This window comes from Corylus avellana, chromosome 1, assembly GCF_965113065.1.
Source record: "Corylus avellana chromosome 1, dhCorAvel1.hap1.2, whole genome shotgun sequence".
Taxonomy (NCBI): Eukaryota; Viridiplantae; Streptophyta; class Magnoliopsida; order Fagales; family Betulaceae; genus Corylus; species Corylus avellana.
In genome coordinates this window covers 9,576,603-9,594,263 of record NC_142490.1, presented here as the reverse complement: position 1 = coordinate 9,594,263, position 17,661 = coordinate 9,576,603, and the positions used below count along the sequence as shown (strand labels likewise).

The 17,661-nt window shown below is 36.9% G+C and overlaps 1 protein-coding gene across 1 annotated transcript; it reads right to left on the bottom strand.

The window, feature by feature from the left end:
- Positions 1-62: 62 nt before the first annotated feature.
- Positions 63-16,362, bottom strand: LOC132172660 (NAD(P)-binding Rossmann-fold superfamily protein). The gene is made up of 12 exons (XM_059584197.2): positions 16,200-16,362; positions 16,011-16,066; positions 15,866-15,899; positions 11,918-12,016; positions 11,656-11,804; positions 7,015-7,053; positions 6,701-6,793; positions 6,263-6,361; positions 4,079-4,180; positions 3,134-3,217; positions 1,156-1,221; positions 63-927 (listed from the first exon to the last, which is right to left on the bottom strand). Exons 1-12 carry the CDS (start codon positions 16,270-16,272, stop codon positions 841-843), a joined length of 981 nt encoding a protein of 326 aa, XP_059440180.2. The 5' UTR covers positions 16,273-16,362; the 3' UTR covers positions 63-840.
- Positions 16,363-17,661: the final 1,299 nt, after the last annotated feature.

Here is a 17,661-nt window from a genome sequence, read left to right as displayed (position 1 = left end):
GCACAAAAATTTAGGAACTGAATTTGATTTTTCCAAAAAAATAAAAAATAAATATCTCTCAATATATCTTTTTCTTTTTGGGTATGTAAGAATTCATTGAAAGAGAAGAAAGAGTTCCACAAAGAATTAGGGTCAAGTCAACCTCGTGACCTCTATAGGTACAAAGAGCAAATTAACTAAAACCGGACTATCTATTTTACTCATCCTTGTGAAAACATGAATACTTTCAGCAACAAGTGGAAGGCAACCTTGAAGCAACATTAATTCACTACATGGGCTGTCCTTTCGATCATCGCGGTAGTTCTACTTCTCATACGTACTTCCATTCAAGCCATGTTTCCTGTTATTTCTCTTTAGGTTCCCTCGACCTTGAATCATTCTAATGATGATGATTTTAATGGTGCATTCTTTGTGTAGAATAAGAGAACTTGATGTTTTCAAATGCCCTTTTCATGTACAAGATACTAATGGGTCAGTTAGTGTTCACAAATGACATCCAAATCTGTTTCACTCAAAACCTGTAAACACAGGTTCACGACTCCTAAAAACTTGCAGAGATCCACTTGATTGCAATATTGAGTTATCCACTCATTTGAAAATTATAAAATGAAGTGGCCGCACCTACAAGTTGGCCTGGCCTAGACTACATTGTTGCACAATATCATGACACCATGGTCTCCACCAACATAACTATCACCTTCCAAACCATCTTTGACTCGTTTCTGGTATTTCGTCAGAATTCGACCTGTCTGTATAAAATTTTTTGTTGATTCATGAATTACACAGATTCTATAGAAGAAGTTGCATTTATTGGCTATCTAGTACATTGTAGACAGCTTTCTATGCTGCCTTCTTTTTCCCAAACAGTAAGCTCAATGAATAAGTGTTTCCCTTCTGTGCAGCAGCTTCTACTCGATTCCCACCGATCTACAAATTTTTATCAAGTATTTGATTAAATCAAGGTAAACAGTATAGGAAAATAACCCAGTAATTCAAAGACAGTTCATAGTAATTGTTAGCTGTATTGGATTTATAAGAATGAACTTTTCGTCCAACGTCTATTTGATCCACAACGCTGTAATAGGAGTATAAGATGGTTCCTTTTTATGTCATACATATCTTATGGACAGTATTGAATGAAGGTATAGAAAATACCTTGTCCATGAGCCAATAGCCAAAGGTTGGCATGTACTGCACCGCATACATAACAGCAAGCACAGGCTGCACGAGATAACCAAAACCGTTGGGTTTTTACATAAAAAAAATATGCCAGTGATAATGACAATGTACAATCATTTGGTTGAATATTCTAACAAAGAAGAAGAGTATGTTTCCTATACTTGTTATAAAAAGCACTAAAATAAGGAAATTTGGAGTACTGTGCACAGCCAGTCTTGTGGTTGCAATCAAAAGACTTTTCTTATATGTCTTGATTAATGATTTCATATTTTTGAAGTATACTTTATTTTTATCTAAATGCTCATATTCACCAAAGTAGAGGATATTGAAGCCTAAGAATATTTCATGTCTTCAGACCAGATGGCTAAAATATCTTCTGCCTTACATGATTATCATAATAAGAAAATGGTAGTCACCTCAAAAGGAAACGAGAACAAATTAACAAAATAATTAATGAAAAAAGAAGTCCTAAAGGAGGAGGGGAAAAGAGCCAAGAGAAGAAAGAAATTATCCAGGTGGAATCCTAACAGCACTCTTAGTTGCAGGCCATTCCGCGTAAAGGTGGGCCTTCGCCATTTAGGAGTCCAAGAGAAGGTCCAAGGGATAAAAGCATAGATGTCTGGAGATCACCAGTCTGTCAGTGGATCCTTTACCACCTCATATAACAATGATTTACATTATACTCGATGCCTGAACATGCGTCCCTCCTGAACCTATCAATCCCAAAGTAGTTCAGGTGCTTCTACTGGAATTTTGTTGGCAATACTTATTCAGACGTATTTTTAAGACCTCCCAGCCATGTCTACAATACTAAGAATATTTGTTCTTTTCAATTTAAAATAACTCTCCCCAAGATTTCTCAAAGAAATCTTTGACAATTTGTGGCCATCCAATAGAAGCATTTGCATAGGGCTGTCAATGAGCCTTTTCCGCTGTTATCAGCTCAGTCAAAACTTAGTCCACAGCTCGGCTCGGCTCGGCTCATGTTTATCAAGCAAAATGAGCTGAGCTCCAAGCCCACTTTAAGCTCATTTGAATTAATGTGTGAAGCTTGAGCACTAAGATACTCAGCTCGTAAGCTCACAAGCTGCTGTTATATTTTGAAGGACACAAATTTCCTCCAAATTGGTTTGGAGGAAATTTCCTTCAACCTATTCCAATAAGTGCCAAATGCCATCTCTCACATGTTTTCTTTAATATTTTTAACTGTCATTTATTGCCTCTCAACCTCAGAAAGCGGATGCCTCGAAAGCGTCAAGGTCCAAAACCAACAGGGATGTAGTCCCTGCTAATAATAGTGAACCTGATTGAATCCAAATTTGGAAATTCTATTATTTCTTTCAATCTAGATACTTATATATTATAGCCGCAAAGAAACCATCCATTTGGGCTTACTAAACCCAGTAAATCTATGTTGCAGCAAGTCTACACTATGTTAGGGACCACTCAACTACTCAAAGCTACAAATAAAGAAGTTGAGATCTAAAAAGCTAGATAACCAAAGAAATGATCTAACACCTACGACTAATTTGCACATGATAAGCACTGTATAGACATTAGCATTATGTGTGTTCATCATGATGCCAAAAATCATAATTCATAAATATCTCAAAAATTTAAGAAAACAGATAATTAGGCACAACATATTTTCACAGTTATTTAAGTCTTTGTTCTTATCTAGACCGACTGCAATCCAACTGTATGTCTTCTCTCAGGTAAAAAATGCATAAACATTTAAATAGCGCATATATAGTCTTGCAACAAGGTTTTCTCTGTTTTTTTTTCCTCTAGTATTGCTTTTGCTTTAAGTGTAACAAGCAGTTCCAGATCTTATAGCGGTCTTATAAACCTAAATCATCCGATTATCATAGTTAATAGAGTAGGGGCACGATGCAATATAAACTTATGTACACATGTTACAGAGGTGAATTATTGCTAATACCAATGCATATACCTGATATGCTATCCAAACTTCCTTTAAACCATGGGTGAAAGCAATAATAGTGAGCTCAGCACATCGTTCCGATGACACACGCTTCTGTGTAATGAAGAAAATAATATATAAATTAAGCTTTTGGAATAATTGGTGATCTAACAAAGTCTAACCATGAATAAGGATTAGATTAGGTGTGTTTTGGCATGTCTAAGTTTGGCAGAAGAAAGCTCTACATAAGGGCTCAAACTAGGTATATAATGAAGCTCATGAGTTCCTTTTCATGTTAAATAAATAAAATAAAAATGTAACTGAACTGTCTGCTATTTTTTTCATCCTCCTTCTAGAGAAACCATAGTTATGTCAAGTTACATCAGTTTTTACATCCATAGCCCTGAAATATTGCAAGCATCTACACGAAAACATATTACAGAGCACAAAAAGAAGGGAGTCCAACCCTCTTAATTAGGAAGCATATAAGTAAAACAAGGCAAAAGATTCTAGATGTATTATAAATGGGGCCCATCAGATGGTGGTCCCAAATCCCAATCCTTTCTTTTCTGGCAGGTATCAAAGCATAACAATGGGTACAACCAAAAGCATACAATGGATAAATTATGTATGGTCTTGTAAATCCTTTTCCTTTTCGACTTGAGTGATTTAGACTTTAGAGATTCAATTTTCTTCTACCCTAACATAACCAAACTTTGAGACTAATCTAGTGACGTCAAACTTTACATAAAACATATACAACCGAGCAAGAGTCTTCAATCTTCTCTATTATGATGTGTAAAGCCTAGCTTGCGTTCAATATTTAATTTATTCAATAAAGGATAGGATCCATCCTCTTACCAATTCCAATTTGGATGAAATTGTACAGTCGGTAGGGAGAGGGAGAGAACCAACAATAGCAAGAAAAAGTATTATACTATTAATATAATAAATAACATTATGACAATAACTGACCTCAGAAGAACCCTTCTTTTCTGAGGTTTTTATCCCGGAATCATTGGACGTTTCTATTGGCCCAGGACAGACAACAGTCACCTTAATTCCTTTCTGGAAGAGCTGCAATCATGAAAATTGTAACAAGCATGTGAGAAGCACAGAAAATGAAGAAATTTAACGACAACAGTAACATTAATAAGCTGACACTGTTGTTGTATAAATTTAATTCAAAAGACATAAAATACAATAACGAATAAATAACTTGGACAGTTTTTCATTTTTCATTTCCAATTTTCTTTCCTGCTAAGAAATATGAAACCTTAGGGTGCTGATACAGCACACAGTATAAATGCAGCCTACAAAAGTACAAATGCAGAAAAGAGCATATTCCTTACAGAGCAGTTTTTAACTTTATCATTATGAACTCTAATTTTGGGATAAATGCTGTCCATGTGTTTTGAGATTTTGACAAATAACTCCCTGAGTTTTAAAAAGTGATTAATCACTCCCTAGGTTAAGCGAAAAATAAAAATAAAAATAAAAATAAAAATGCGGTCCCTACTGTTAAAAAAGTTGACAAAATCTGTTAATGTGCCAGATCAGCACCAATTATAGTGTCACACATCACTTGCAATACAAAATAAAAAGAATTATTAAAAAACTATATATATATATATGAATAACAAAACATAGGGGGCGGTCATGTGTGTGTCAAAAAATTTTATGGTGACCCGTGTCACACTATGATTGGAATTTGGAATTGATGTGGCACATTAACGGATTCTGTCAACTTTTCTAACAGTAAGGACCCTTTTTTTTACCTTGCCCTAGGGAGTGATTAATCACATTTTAAAACTCATTAAGCTATTTGTCAAAACCCCAAACCACACGGACCAAAAATAAACATCAACATTTTAATATCAGGGAAAACCACCCAACCCTAAGCATGATGCACTGTGTGATTGCTATTAGGCCTGGATATCCACTATTATCACCTACAAGGTAAAGATTATTTTCTGTCTAGCATTACCCTAGATAAGTCTGGAGGAAAGACTGGCCCAAAACCTCAATAATTGATCTTTACAGTTCTTAAGATAATACTATAGCATTTCTTAGCAGAAGTTTTCAAACAAAATCCCAAACGGTAAGGGGAATGAAGTCCCAAACAATAACGCTTTCTAAAAATACTTCATCACATACAGCACTAACTAGCTCAACTAGACCTTGTACAAAATTTATGGCTGATCAAAATAGTGGAAAATCATTCTAGTCCACTTACATTGAAGTATGAAATAAATGGTAAATCATTAGATTTATGGTAAAGGGCTAAGATCATCTCCAATAGGTCCAGTGGGAAAATGTATTGACATCAAAGTCAACCTGTACACTAGTGGAATAATATAGTCTACATACAAACATTTTTTATGGGAGAATACAGTTCACACACTTTATACACAATTGAACCCCATGAATCGGATACTACTATGTTATTTCCTATGCTTGTTATTAGGCATATTTACTTTGTTCATTGGGGCACAGGAATTCCTTTCAATCAACAAGAAATGGATTTGGACATATTATCTTCTTCTTTTTTTACATCGGAAAACCTCTACAAGGCAGGGCCCTTCGGACCCACCCCTGCAAAGTAAACCTTGGTCCCGTGCACCGCACCCTATGAAGTTTCCATACATGGAACTAGGTAAATCGCTGGCTTTTCACCAGGGGGTGTGGCCCCAAGGGATTGTTTGCACCCAAGAGGGGTTGAACCTTGGACCTTGATTTGGACATATTATCTAAATTGTTAACTCCAGTTATAATACATCAAAATTCAAATAATTCTGTTGATTGGTATGAATTTGTGACAAATGCAAGTTTTTCATCAAGTATAGCTTATCTCGGAATATTTATAGCGATGAGCCTTTTTATTCATCTGTACCCATGATCTCACCCTCCACCCCTTGTTTTATAGGGGAAGGAGATGCTATTTGGTCCAAAGACCATTGACATAGTCCCATTTGGCTCACAGTTAAGACATTCCAACTGGTACAGGTATCTCACAATCTCAAGCCTTGGCTATTTATCCAATCATTGACAACTGCTTCAATTCAACGAGTTACCTTGTAAAACAAAGATCGCAAATATATAGTTGAAGAACTGTGTAATTTGCATTCTTATCCCTCAAGAAAGAAGTTACAAGCATACCTCAGAGCGCAAGGTGTGAAAGTATCCATTTAGAGCATATTTAGAAGCTGAGTATACTGCCTGACCTGGTGCAGGTGTCTTTCCTGCAGCACTGCTCATCTGCATGTATAAGTGCATATCAAGAAAATAAATTGGATTCAGCTCTGTGTAGTCAGGCAACTTGCCTATCAACCAGCACAACTCGACAGAAAAATCCTGGGTCACGCTTAGTAAACATAAACGACCAATTACTAACTAATCTTAGATGAGTAACATGTCTGCAATAGTTTTCTTTCTTCAGAGGATGTCAATCCATAAGGTGTCCTGGTTAATTGATAAATTCAGCTAATCAAAGCCATGGGGCAAGTCTCACAACATTAAGTAAATATCATCCAATATATTCTTATATAGAAATTGGTGCCAAAAATAGACATTGATAGAACATTAATTTCCACATACCACAACAAAATGACCCCTCCCCTGCTTTAGCATGAAAGGCACCAGGAGCCGTGTCAGCGACATTGTCCCCAGAACATTTACATTGAATGTTTGCTACTTTCACGAGAGAGTAATATGATACTTCAGAAAGGTAGTATAAACAAAAAAGGACCAAACATAATTTAGAAACCCTGGGTAAATTTGTCCTGATGGTTAGACTCAATTTCTGTCTTCTATATAGGGAACAGATGGCCCAATAATTAGTAGCAACAGCAATGTCCAAAGACCAGACCAGGTCTAACCATCAGTACTGCCCAAGGACACCCTTGTGATACCTTAAGGCTTTCCTCGGTAACATCCAAAGCTGAAGTTTTCTGGGAAAACATAAAATGTGTAAATGTATTACAAATATATAGCGAAAAAGGTAATAAATCACATCTACAACATAGAAGTAAATATATTAAGAAATTTAGTGAATTAAGAAATATATATGCATGCTTTAAAGACATAGAATGTTCTCAGAAGCATTTTGCCTTTTTAAAATACCGCATCTTCAACTTACATCTTATTATTCTTTTTTTTTTTTTTTTTTAAAGTAACAGAGATATCATTAAAAGCGTAAGGCGGCCCCAGATACACAGGAAGTATATATAAGAAAGCACCTAATTAGAGGAAAAAAAGAAAACAAGAAAATCATGAGAACTAATCACTGAAGAAAAAAATAAAAGTTATTGTCCAAAGATACAAAGTATAGGGAAAAAAAAAAAAGAGTTAAGCTACTCCAAAGTCCTCTCACGGTCCTCAAAACTTCTATCATCCATTTCCCTCCATAGACACCACAAGAGGCATGAAGGTAGGTACCATCTTCCACATATCAACACTCCAAACGCTCCCAACAATCCACCAACACGCATATAAGTTGACTATTCATCTAGAAGGCAACCCAAATCGACTGAAGAAAGCATCCCATAAGGCACCGGCAACCTCACAATGGAGGAGAAAATGGTCCACGAACTCCCCATTCCTTCTACACATACAATACTTATCAACCATGATGACACGCCGTCTTCTTAGATTATCCATAGTATAAATCTTTCCTAGAGCTGCCGACCAAGCAAAAAAGGCTGCCCTCGAAGGAACCTTAGTCCGCCAAACACTCTTCCAATAGAAACGTAAGCTATCAGTGTGAGCAAATTCATTGTAGAAGGATCTAACAATGAACACACCTCTTTTGGAAGGGATCCACAAAAGTTTGTCTTCACTTTTCCATCTCACTATAGCTGAATGCCACACATTGAACAAAGAGGCAATGACATCCACATCACAATCATGAGCCGATCTAACAAGGCTTACACTCCATTGAGTGGAGGCACTCGAAAACTTCAAGTGAGCCGCAACAAAAACATCCTTCGCACACACAATGCCAAATAAATCTGGAAAAGCGCCCCTTAGAGCCATATTCCCACAACAAAGATCATGCCAGAAACTGGCCTTGAAGCCATCTCCCATCTCAAATTTGGTATGGCTAGAGAACTTCTCCCAACCCCTCCTAATATACTTCCATAAACCCACTCCATACGTCATAAGAGGCTCATTAAAACACCACTCACCCCCACAAACTGCCGAATTTAGAGTCTACCACCAATCTCCACCAAGCCTCTCTCTCATGCACATAGCACCATAGTCATTTCCCTAAGAGAGCTCGATTGAATATCAACAAGTTTTGAACCCCCAACCCTCCTTCAGAGATCGGAAAACAAACCTTGGACCAACTTACTAGGTGATACTTGAACTCGCCCCCTAGCCCACCCCAAAGGAAATCACATTAAAGCTTCTTAATAGGGTTTGCAACACCCGCAAGAAGAGGAAAGAGGAACATGAAGAACATAGGAAAATTGAAAAGTGTACTCTTTATAAAGGTAACCCTACCATCATTAGACAAATACAACATTTTCCAACTACTCAAGCAACTCTATCTTTTCAATAATGCCGTTCCAAATAGACTTGGTTTTATAGGAGGCCCCCAATGGAAGACCAAGATACTTCATAGGCATTGGGGAAACCCCATAACCCATAATAATACCTACCAACCCATCCACATCAACAACATCATCCACAGGAACCAAAACTAACTTATCCAAGTTAACCTTCAAGCCCGAGACAGCTTTAAAACATAAAAACAAGCACGGTAGATGTCTTAGAGGATTTAGGTCAGCCCTATTGAAAATCAAAGTATCATTCGCAAATAGAAGATGAGAAATATCAATCCCTGTCCCCACAGAGAAGCTAGATAGTAGTCCCTCAAAAAATGCTGCAGAAAATCATCCTACCCAACGCATCCATCACAATGATGAACAACCTAGGGGACAAAAGGTCCCCTTGTCTCAAACCGCAGGAACTACCAAAAAAACCAATGGGAGTGCCATCCACTAAAACCGAGTCCCCCCAAAACCACACCTCCTCAGCATGTACATTAGAAAATCCCAGTTAAAATGATCATAGGCTTTTTCTAAGTCCAACTTGTAGAGGATACCTGGCTCCCCACATCTTATTCTACTATCAAGGCATTCATTGGCAATAAGAATAGGATCTAAGATCTGCCTACCCCATATGAAGGCATTTTGGGACTTACAAATAGCAATAAGAACAGGATCTAGGGTCTTCTTCAACACCTCTTAGCAATAATTTTGTAAATGCGACTCACAAGGCTAATCGGGCGAAAGTATTTGGGATCAACAGCCTCTGGAATCTTCTGAATAAGAGAAATGAATGTAGCATTAGGGCTCCTTTCGAACTTACCACTAGCATGTTAGTCACGAAAGACCTTCATAATGTCTTCATTTAACACATCCCAGCAAGCTTGGAAGAACACCATAGAGAAACCATCATGGCCATACGCATTGTCACCATTCATTACTTTCACTACCTCCCAACACCTTCCTTTCCTCAAATCTTCTCTCCAACCAAATAGACTCAACCTCCCCAATAGAATCAAATAAAAGACCATCCAACAAAGGCCGCTAGCTGAATTGCTCAGCATACAACTATTTATAAAACTGGACAATGTGCTCGCTTATCTCCCACCCGGCTAGAAGAAAGTGTGCCATCAATCAACAAGGAATCAATGGAGTTCTTCCTCCTATTGGAGTTGGCCACTTGGTGAAAAAAAAAATTGTGCTTATCACCCTCCCTTAACCACAACACCCTCGATTTCTCCCTCCAACTCACCTCCTCGATTTGTCCCACTATTGTTTCACCCTATCCACAAAACCCTCGGACGTCAGCCACATGTTTTCAAATTTGAAGCACCTACTTCCCCTATGAAAGTCACCACAATCAAGGAGAATTGGGAAATGATCCGAGCATAGCCTAGGAAGCCTTCTCTAGGACAAACCCATAAATTGTGCTTCCAAAGTCGGGAAAACAAGAAATCTGTCAATTCTAGACAAAGAGGGAGACTCCCGATTATTCAACCAAGTAAAAGTACCACCAACAAAAGAGGGGTCCATCAGGCCCTGATAAAAAATGAAATGAGAGAATTCCATCATAGTTGGGCACAAGCGTGCTACACCAGATCTCTCACTACGAAACTGGGTGACATTAAAATCACCTTCAATACACCAAGGTAAGTTCCACCAACTAAACAAGCCGACCAACTCATCCCAGATTAGCCTTCTATCCCTATCAGCATTAGGGCCAAAGATACCTGCAAAAGCCCAAGTACTATGATCTTCAACATTTCTAAAGGTAACACCCAGCGTGAACTCCCTCACACACTTGTCGATCTCTTCCACTATCCTCCTATTCCACATAAAGAAAACACCACCCGAAGCCCCTCTGGAATCCAAACAACATCAATCCACATGATGGAAACCCCACAAACTACACACTACACTATGAGACGTAACCTCCAACTTGGTTTCTTGAAAGCAAACAACGTCAACTTTCCAATCTCTAAGTAAATCTCTCACCCTTAGGCATTTATCCCCCTCATTCAGCCCTTTCACAATCCAAGATAAGATCTTAGGCTTCATTAAAAATTGAATAACCCCTCTCCTTTCCACTTGCACAGCTAGAAGTCTCAAATTTAGAATCATAATTTATAGAGCATTCCAATCTTTTTCACTCCCTATTGCCTTTAGAAGTGGAACCCAACACCGTATGAGAACGATTGGCTTCAATAACTATCAAAATCACCATAAATTGCTCCTCATAGCCCACACACGGACCCCACTACACGATGAATTTCTTTGCTGTTTGCAAAACCCAATTCGAATGCTTCGACCTGAGACGACCATATTTCCCCACTGCAGTCAAGGAATAGGAGCTTAGGGGAGTACACATCAAGGCTCCCTTCCTATTGAAAAGATCCAAAACCCAGCAAGGATCTGGGTCAATCTCAAATTGACTCCACGCAAACAAAAAAAGGCAGAGGAGGATCTACCCCCTTTATACCAGTGTGACTTATCTCCCACAACAAACCTGAAGAAGAGCAAGCAGCTGGACCATCAACTGGGCCAACGGGGGACAGCCAGCAGCTGGGTTTGTTTAGGTAACACCAGAAACTGACCCACAGGGAAAGGGGAACATCAGATTGGGATCAATCAGGGTTGTACCCATAGCTGGCAAGCAGGGAGGAGAAATCTGGACAGGACTACCACTAAGAATAATTCAATTACCACTACCAAATCTCCAAGAGCACTAACATACCAATAAGAAAGCTTCACTCCTTCTGTATGATACATGCTACATTCACCATTCACAAATCAAATTACTTTGACTGCTCCCTTTGCTAGTTGATAAATTTCGATTTAAGGAGATAATCTAGACATTTCATGTCATCATGTTTGCAGCATAGGAAGATTGTTGAGTGATACTTCAGTGTAAATATTCCAAATCTTTTAACATGAAAAAGCAGCTTCCAATTAGCTTCAGAATGCAACTTTGAATGAAAATAGAAGCAATATCTCACATACAGGACGCTCAAAAGCTGCATTATGGATCATATAATCAACACCAGCACCCGGAAAAAACGATTCTGCTTTCTCCACAGCCTCTTTGAGAGAATCTTCACCAGATGTCAAATCCAACGGTAAAATCTTCACTTCATCAGGTGCATGTTTACCTACAGGCATGCCACCCACATAATAAGAAGAGTACAATATTTGAAAATATTTGAAAGCTCTTATCAAAACAAATATTTGAAAGCTTATGTCAAGATTCAGTGAAAGGGTATACCAACGAGCTGCTTCTTGACTCGCTCCAATTCAGCTTCATTCCGTGCAGAAAGAATAAGCTTGGCACCTAATCTTGCAAGTTGTTTAGCAAGAATCTCCCCTTCACACCCAACAATAGAACAGGAAAATGAGATGATACATTGATTGTTAAATTATCAATTGCCCCAAAAACTTAAGTTGATAGGAATGCATGAAATTATATAATTAAAATTTAGCATTCCTCCTTACACGTGGATCAACTCCTCAGTAAATAGAATCTCATACATGCAATATTTATCTTAAATGGAAAGTACAATATGGAGCTAGAGTTCGAACTCAAGACCTCTACTCTAATACCATGTTAAATCATCAGTTGTCTTAAGAGCTTAAGCTAATAAGAAATTGTGAATTTAATTATTTAACCAATATTCTAACACTTATTATGTAAAAACAATAGTTGGCAAGAAGAAAAAATAAATATGGGGATTATTAAAAAAAATAACAAGGATTCCACAACAAAGTCCTCAACATGTTGACTGCACAAAAAGAAACAGAAGATGAGGCTTGAATAAACTCTTAGTACTGATTTATTCTCGATTTTTAGTTTTTACTATTTTGATAAGTAATTTAGATTTTATTAAAGAAAACAGAAATGTCGAGAAACAATATGTATGCAGACTTCTCCTTCTACAATCCATCATTTACAAGAATAAAAGAAGAAACTCAATGAGAACAACTCAAGGAAAAGAAAAAGATGCGAGAAAGAAATGAGGAAACAAGAACTCCCCTAAAAAGTAAAATCCAATGGAACAAATATAGGACCTTGCTTTCTGTAATCTGGCCAGTATTCACCAGGTTAGATAAATCACCACCAGTGGTCATGGATACCATCAAGCCTTTAGTGCTATGAACACCAAAGCCACAACCATTATAGTTAGAACAATTTAAAATGCTGTGTGTACAGAAAATTTTCCACCAGAAGGCAAAGTCTGTTTCTGCACAGATACCATTTATTAGGTGATGGTTCACCGAAAGAGAAAAGAAAAATGAAATTTTCATATAGGTTCTTTTCTACCAAGAAACCATACATGTAAATAGCACTCAGATTCAACCACTTTCTGGGAGTTTCATAACCCCCAGTAAGGCTATCATGGTTCAGATCTAATTGTGCTAATCCGCCTACCTAGATAGGCGAACCCACTCTACATCCTCAGATTAATGGTTTCAAAAATTAAATAACACGTAAGGTTCAAACCTGGGAACAAAAGATGGTAACAACCCTGGTAACCACCAAGCTATTACTTAACCCTTTTTAGCATAATGGTTAGAACCTAAATATCATCCTTCCCCTGGATGCTAAACATTTCAAAAAATATAACTATCAAGATAGATGCAATAGATGAGTATGTAAGTAGGCATGTATATATGCATTTATTATGCCGCTTTGAAGCTGCTCGTCTTCTATTGATTTAGCATGGTATCAAAGCTTGCTTTGTTGGTTCTTGAACTTCATGTGCTAGACCCCTGTTTGTTTTGTTTTGATTTCAGTTGATTCATTCAACCCGTTGTGGAAATAAGCTTCATCTCAGATCTCAAATTCTTGTTCATGGTTATCTAAAGGGTCTTAAAATAGCTATTGTTAAGGAATTCCACAACAGTTGGTACTTTATATGGGCATATGAACAGGTTGGTTTCACCATCAACTAACTTAAGTTTAGCTCATACTTTCAGCTGGTTGATTTAGCATGGTATCAAAGCTTGCTTTGTTGGATCTTGGACTTCATGTGCTAGGCCCCTGTTTGTTTTGTTTTAATTTAAGTTGATTCATTCAACCCGTTGTGTCTCAAATAAGGCAGTAAAACAAGCCGAGTATTGGTTGCTCAAGCTCTGCTCATCTAAATAAAACTCGAGCTCAAGTTTGCGCTTTCAAAGTTTCAAACCTTGGCTTGGCTCCAGTAATTTTTTCTGATTTTGAGAAGCAAGAATACTAAAATAAAATTTAAATAAACAAAAATATCTTGCTTGTAGAAGTGTAGAGACCTCGTAGAAGTGTTCGTTGAAGAGGAAGAGGAGGACCCAACAGCTAAATTGTTGGGACTAATCAAATCATCTGCATTTTTGAAGCTCAAACAAAGCTGAACTAGCAGAAGAAAAATGGTTTGGGTCCTTGGGATGCTTACCCAGCCCTTGTGGATATTACTAGCCCTCGTCTCCGCCGTGCGAAGATCCACCTCCACTGCAACAATCCCCAACAACTTCCCACTGCTCAATCCACACAGCGTCCCTCTCTACCCCGTGTAGACCACAATCTGCAAGACTGGGTTCTTGCGATTCTCAACAAGTTTGTCAACGTGGGTCTTGTTCAAAGTGAAGCAAGTGGCCAGGGAGCGACCTCGGGAGGAGTGGGTTTGGCTTTCTTGAACAATCAAAGGGACCGTAGTGTACTGGTAGGGAAGTTCTAGAGTTTTGATCTTGCAAAAGCATGGGGACGTGGAGGGGTGTATGCCAGAAAAGGAGGCCTTGGAGGCTATGGGATACTTCAGGGCAAGGTTTCCAACAAGGATTTGCAGAAAAGGGCACGGATCTGTAACGGATAATAACTGACGAATAAAAGAAAAAATGGGTGTGTGTGTTGTAGATGGTGAAGTGTAGAGACATGATGCTGAAGAGATGAGGCAGCTACAGGCTTAAGTTAAGCTTTTGTGTTCAGGTTGGATACTTTAACAGCCATCACTTAACTCAACTCACCATCTTTAGGCATGAAAGCAGATGTGAATAGATATAAGCAGAAACCAGCAACAATCCCAAATTTTTCTGTTTTTGTCAACTCCCAATCTGAACACGTCACATCTTAACCATAAATAGACCACCAATTAAAAAGCCCTAATAAAACTGTAATCATAGAATGGCTATAAGCTCTACCAACAGTAAATGTGGATAGCAGCAGTCTTATGTCCTCAGTCAATGGTTATAGTCTGCCACTCTGCCACAAGAAAACTTCAACTCATTGGCTCAAAGAAGAGTTTTCTAAAGCTACCTCAAGGTAAATGATTAAGGGGACCAATAGTGGTATTTTCCAGACATAAAGGACACATGGCACACCAATTGTATCACTTTTACATCTTAACTTAAAACTTGGGATGTGTTTCATTGGCTCACAGGCGAAATTATCCATCAAATATTGAACACTCTGCCCGTATTTTGCATTTGCGTAAAAACAAAAAGCCACAAAACAGTACCCTTACTTTCAACAAAACTTTATTTTGCATTTTCAGGAGTGGAAACTACATCATCAATTGGGCCAGAAGGCAGTTAACAATAATTTTCTCCCACCGTAGCAAGCCAAATTAGTAATTTCCTAACACATCAAAGTTCAAAATCAGACAAAATACTGTTTCTTCATTAAAATCAATGAAACCGCTTTAGCAAAACTTGTGAATTTTGACAGCAACAAATATCATCATAATCACCAATATTAGTAACGAATTCACACAACCAAAGTAATTGTCATCACCATGATAGTAGCGATAAAAACAATGGTTATAGTAACAATGACAACAAATGCCGCTGATGAACATTTCAAAGCAACCATGAATGAATATCCATAAACCGACTTCACTTATCATAAAAAATATATCCATAAACCGACTTCAGATTAGTTCAAAAAAACATCAGCTTCTGAAAAGCAAACGCAGATAGAAATTCAATAAAGTTGTACATAACTTATACATTGACAAGTTACAAGTTCGACCCAATATAACTTATCAAAAAAAAAAAAAAACAAGTTCGACCCAATATATATATATAACTTGAACTGAACATAAAAATAAAAAATAAATAAATTAAAACCATCAACATGAACATCCAATCATCACCATAAAACATCTATTGCTCTCTGTATAAGCATAAATTCAAAAGGACCAACCGTATTCGACATTGATACAAAATATATAACATAAAAATTGCATACCGATTCCTCGGCTAGCTCCAGTAATCCAAACAACCTGGAAGAACATTATAATAGAATGCCTAAAAGTATTAATTAAGGTCTAAAACAATAATACAGTGTAAGAAATGAAAATTTTAATTACCTATATCAAAATTATATTTATTACCTTGTCTTCAATTTCTTCACGCTTTACATGCCTTTTCGACGTCAAAGTGAAATCCCCTACAGAAGAAAAGAAAAAGAAAAAAAAAAAAAACCGAATTAAACCACGCGAGCTAGGAAATTCCATCTTCACCAGCCAAATTAAACTACAGAGAGAGACAGAGAGAGAGAGAGAGGTCCTGTGTGTAATTACCATCAGCGGTGATGAATTTGAATGAGAGGAAGAGAAAGAGAGAAATGAAGAAAAGGGAAAGCAATATGGCCATGTTTCTTCAGAGTTTCGGCTGAGAACTCGGAAAGTTGGAAACACTGGTGCAGGGATAAAGCCGGCCTTGTTCGGAAATGCCATTTTTTTGGTTTTGAACTCAATTCATTTTTGAGTATTTTTTTAGTGTGAATATCGAGGAGAAAAAAAGAGTTGAAGTTATGTTTAGAGGGTAATCGATAAAATTAAGTAAGAATTATAAAAATACATATAATTAAAAAAATTATTAAAATATAAAAAAAATAAAAAACAAAAAACAAAATTAAATTTTTTTAAAAAAAAATTAGGGACAATTTTGAACCACCTTTAGGAGTAAACTACCAAAAAGGGGTGGATCAACCACCGTCAAGTGTCTAAAGGTGGCTGAGTCACCACCAGGGGTGGATCAGCCACCCCCAAAACTAATGGGGGTGGTCGAGCCACCCCTAACAGCGATTTTGGGATGGCTCGGCCACCCCAAAAATTGCTTGAGTCACCCCCAACCAGTGGCGGAGAGAAGTGGGGGCGACCTGGGGGCAATTACCCCTAGTAAAAAAAAAAAAAAAAAATTTTTAAATATTTTTCTGGCTGAATTGTTTACTGCCCCAAGTAACAAATTTTTTTTAAAAAAAAAAAAAAAGTAAAAAACTCCTCCAGCTGTTTCGGTTTCACATTAAAAAAAAAAAAAAAAGAGTCAAGGAATTTAAAGTTTATTTATCAATATTTGGCATTTTCTTGTCATAATCCAAGTACTCAACCGAGTAAGTTGAGAGTAAATTTTATAATTAAAGCCATTAACGCCTTAATTTGTCTTGGTTATGACAGTGCCCTTAATTTGTCTTTGTCATAATTTAAGCTTTTTAATTGAGATATATCTCTCATTTTCATCATTTTGTTTATCTTATTCTAAAACAATATTGTTATTTTTTATTTTTTGGTGTGTTTTATATAGTACTTTGCGATTTTGTCAAGCATGAACAAGTTTCAGAAGATTATTGTCAATCTTAGATTTGTTCTTTTTATTAATTCATTTTAGGTTAATAGCTATTGGAATATGCTAATAATTTTATTATAATATCATTAGAGTATGAGAAGTAAACAATTATTAAAACAACACTTCGTAACAAAATGGAAGATGAATTTCTTAAAAATAATTTACTTGTCTACATTGAAAGGAGAATTGCTGAAAGCTTCGATTCAGATTTAATACTTGATGATTTTGTTTTTCTAAGACCGCATAAAATGCAATTTTAGGCACTTTGTATTTTTTATTTTTTCCTTTACTTTTGTACTAGTGCCTACATGGTAACTAATATATCAATTTAGCATATAAATATGCTTTTTGTGATACATATATTGTGGTATAATTTTTTTATTTTATTGTATTTACCATATTATAATAAAAATATAA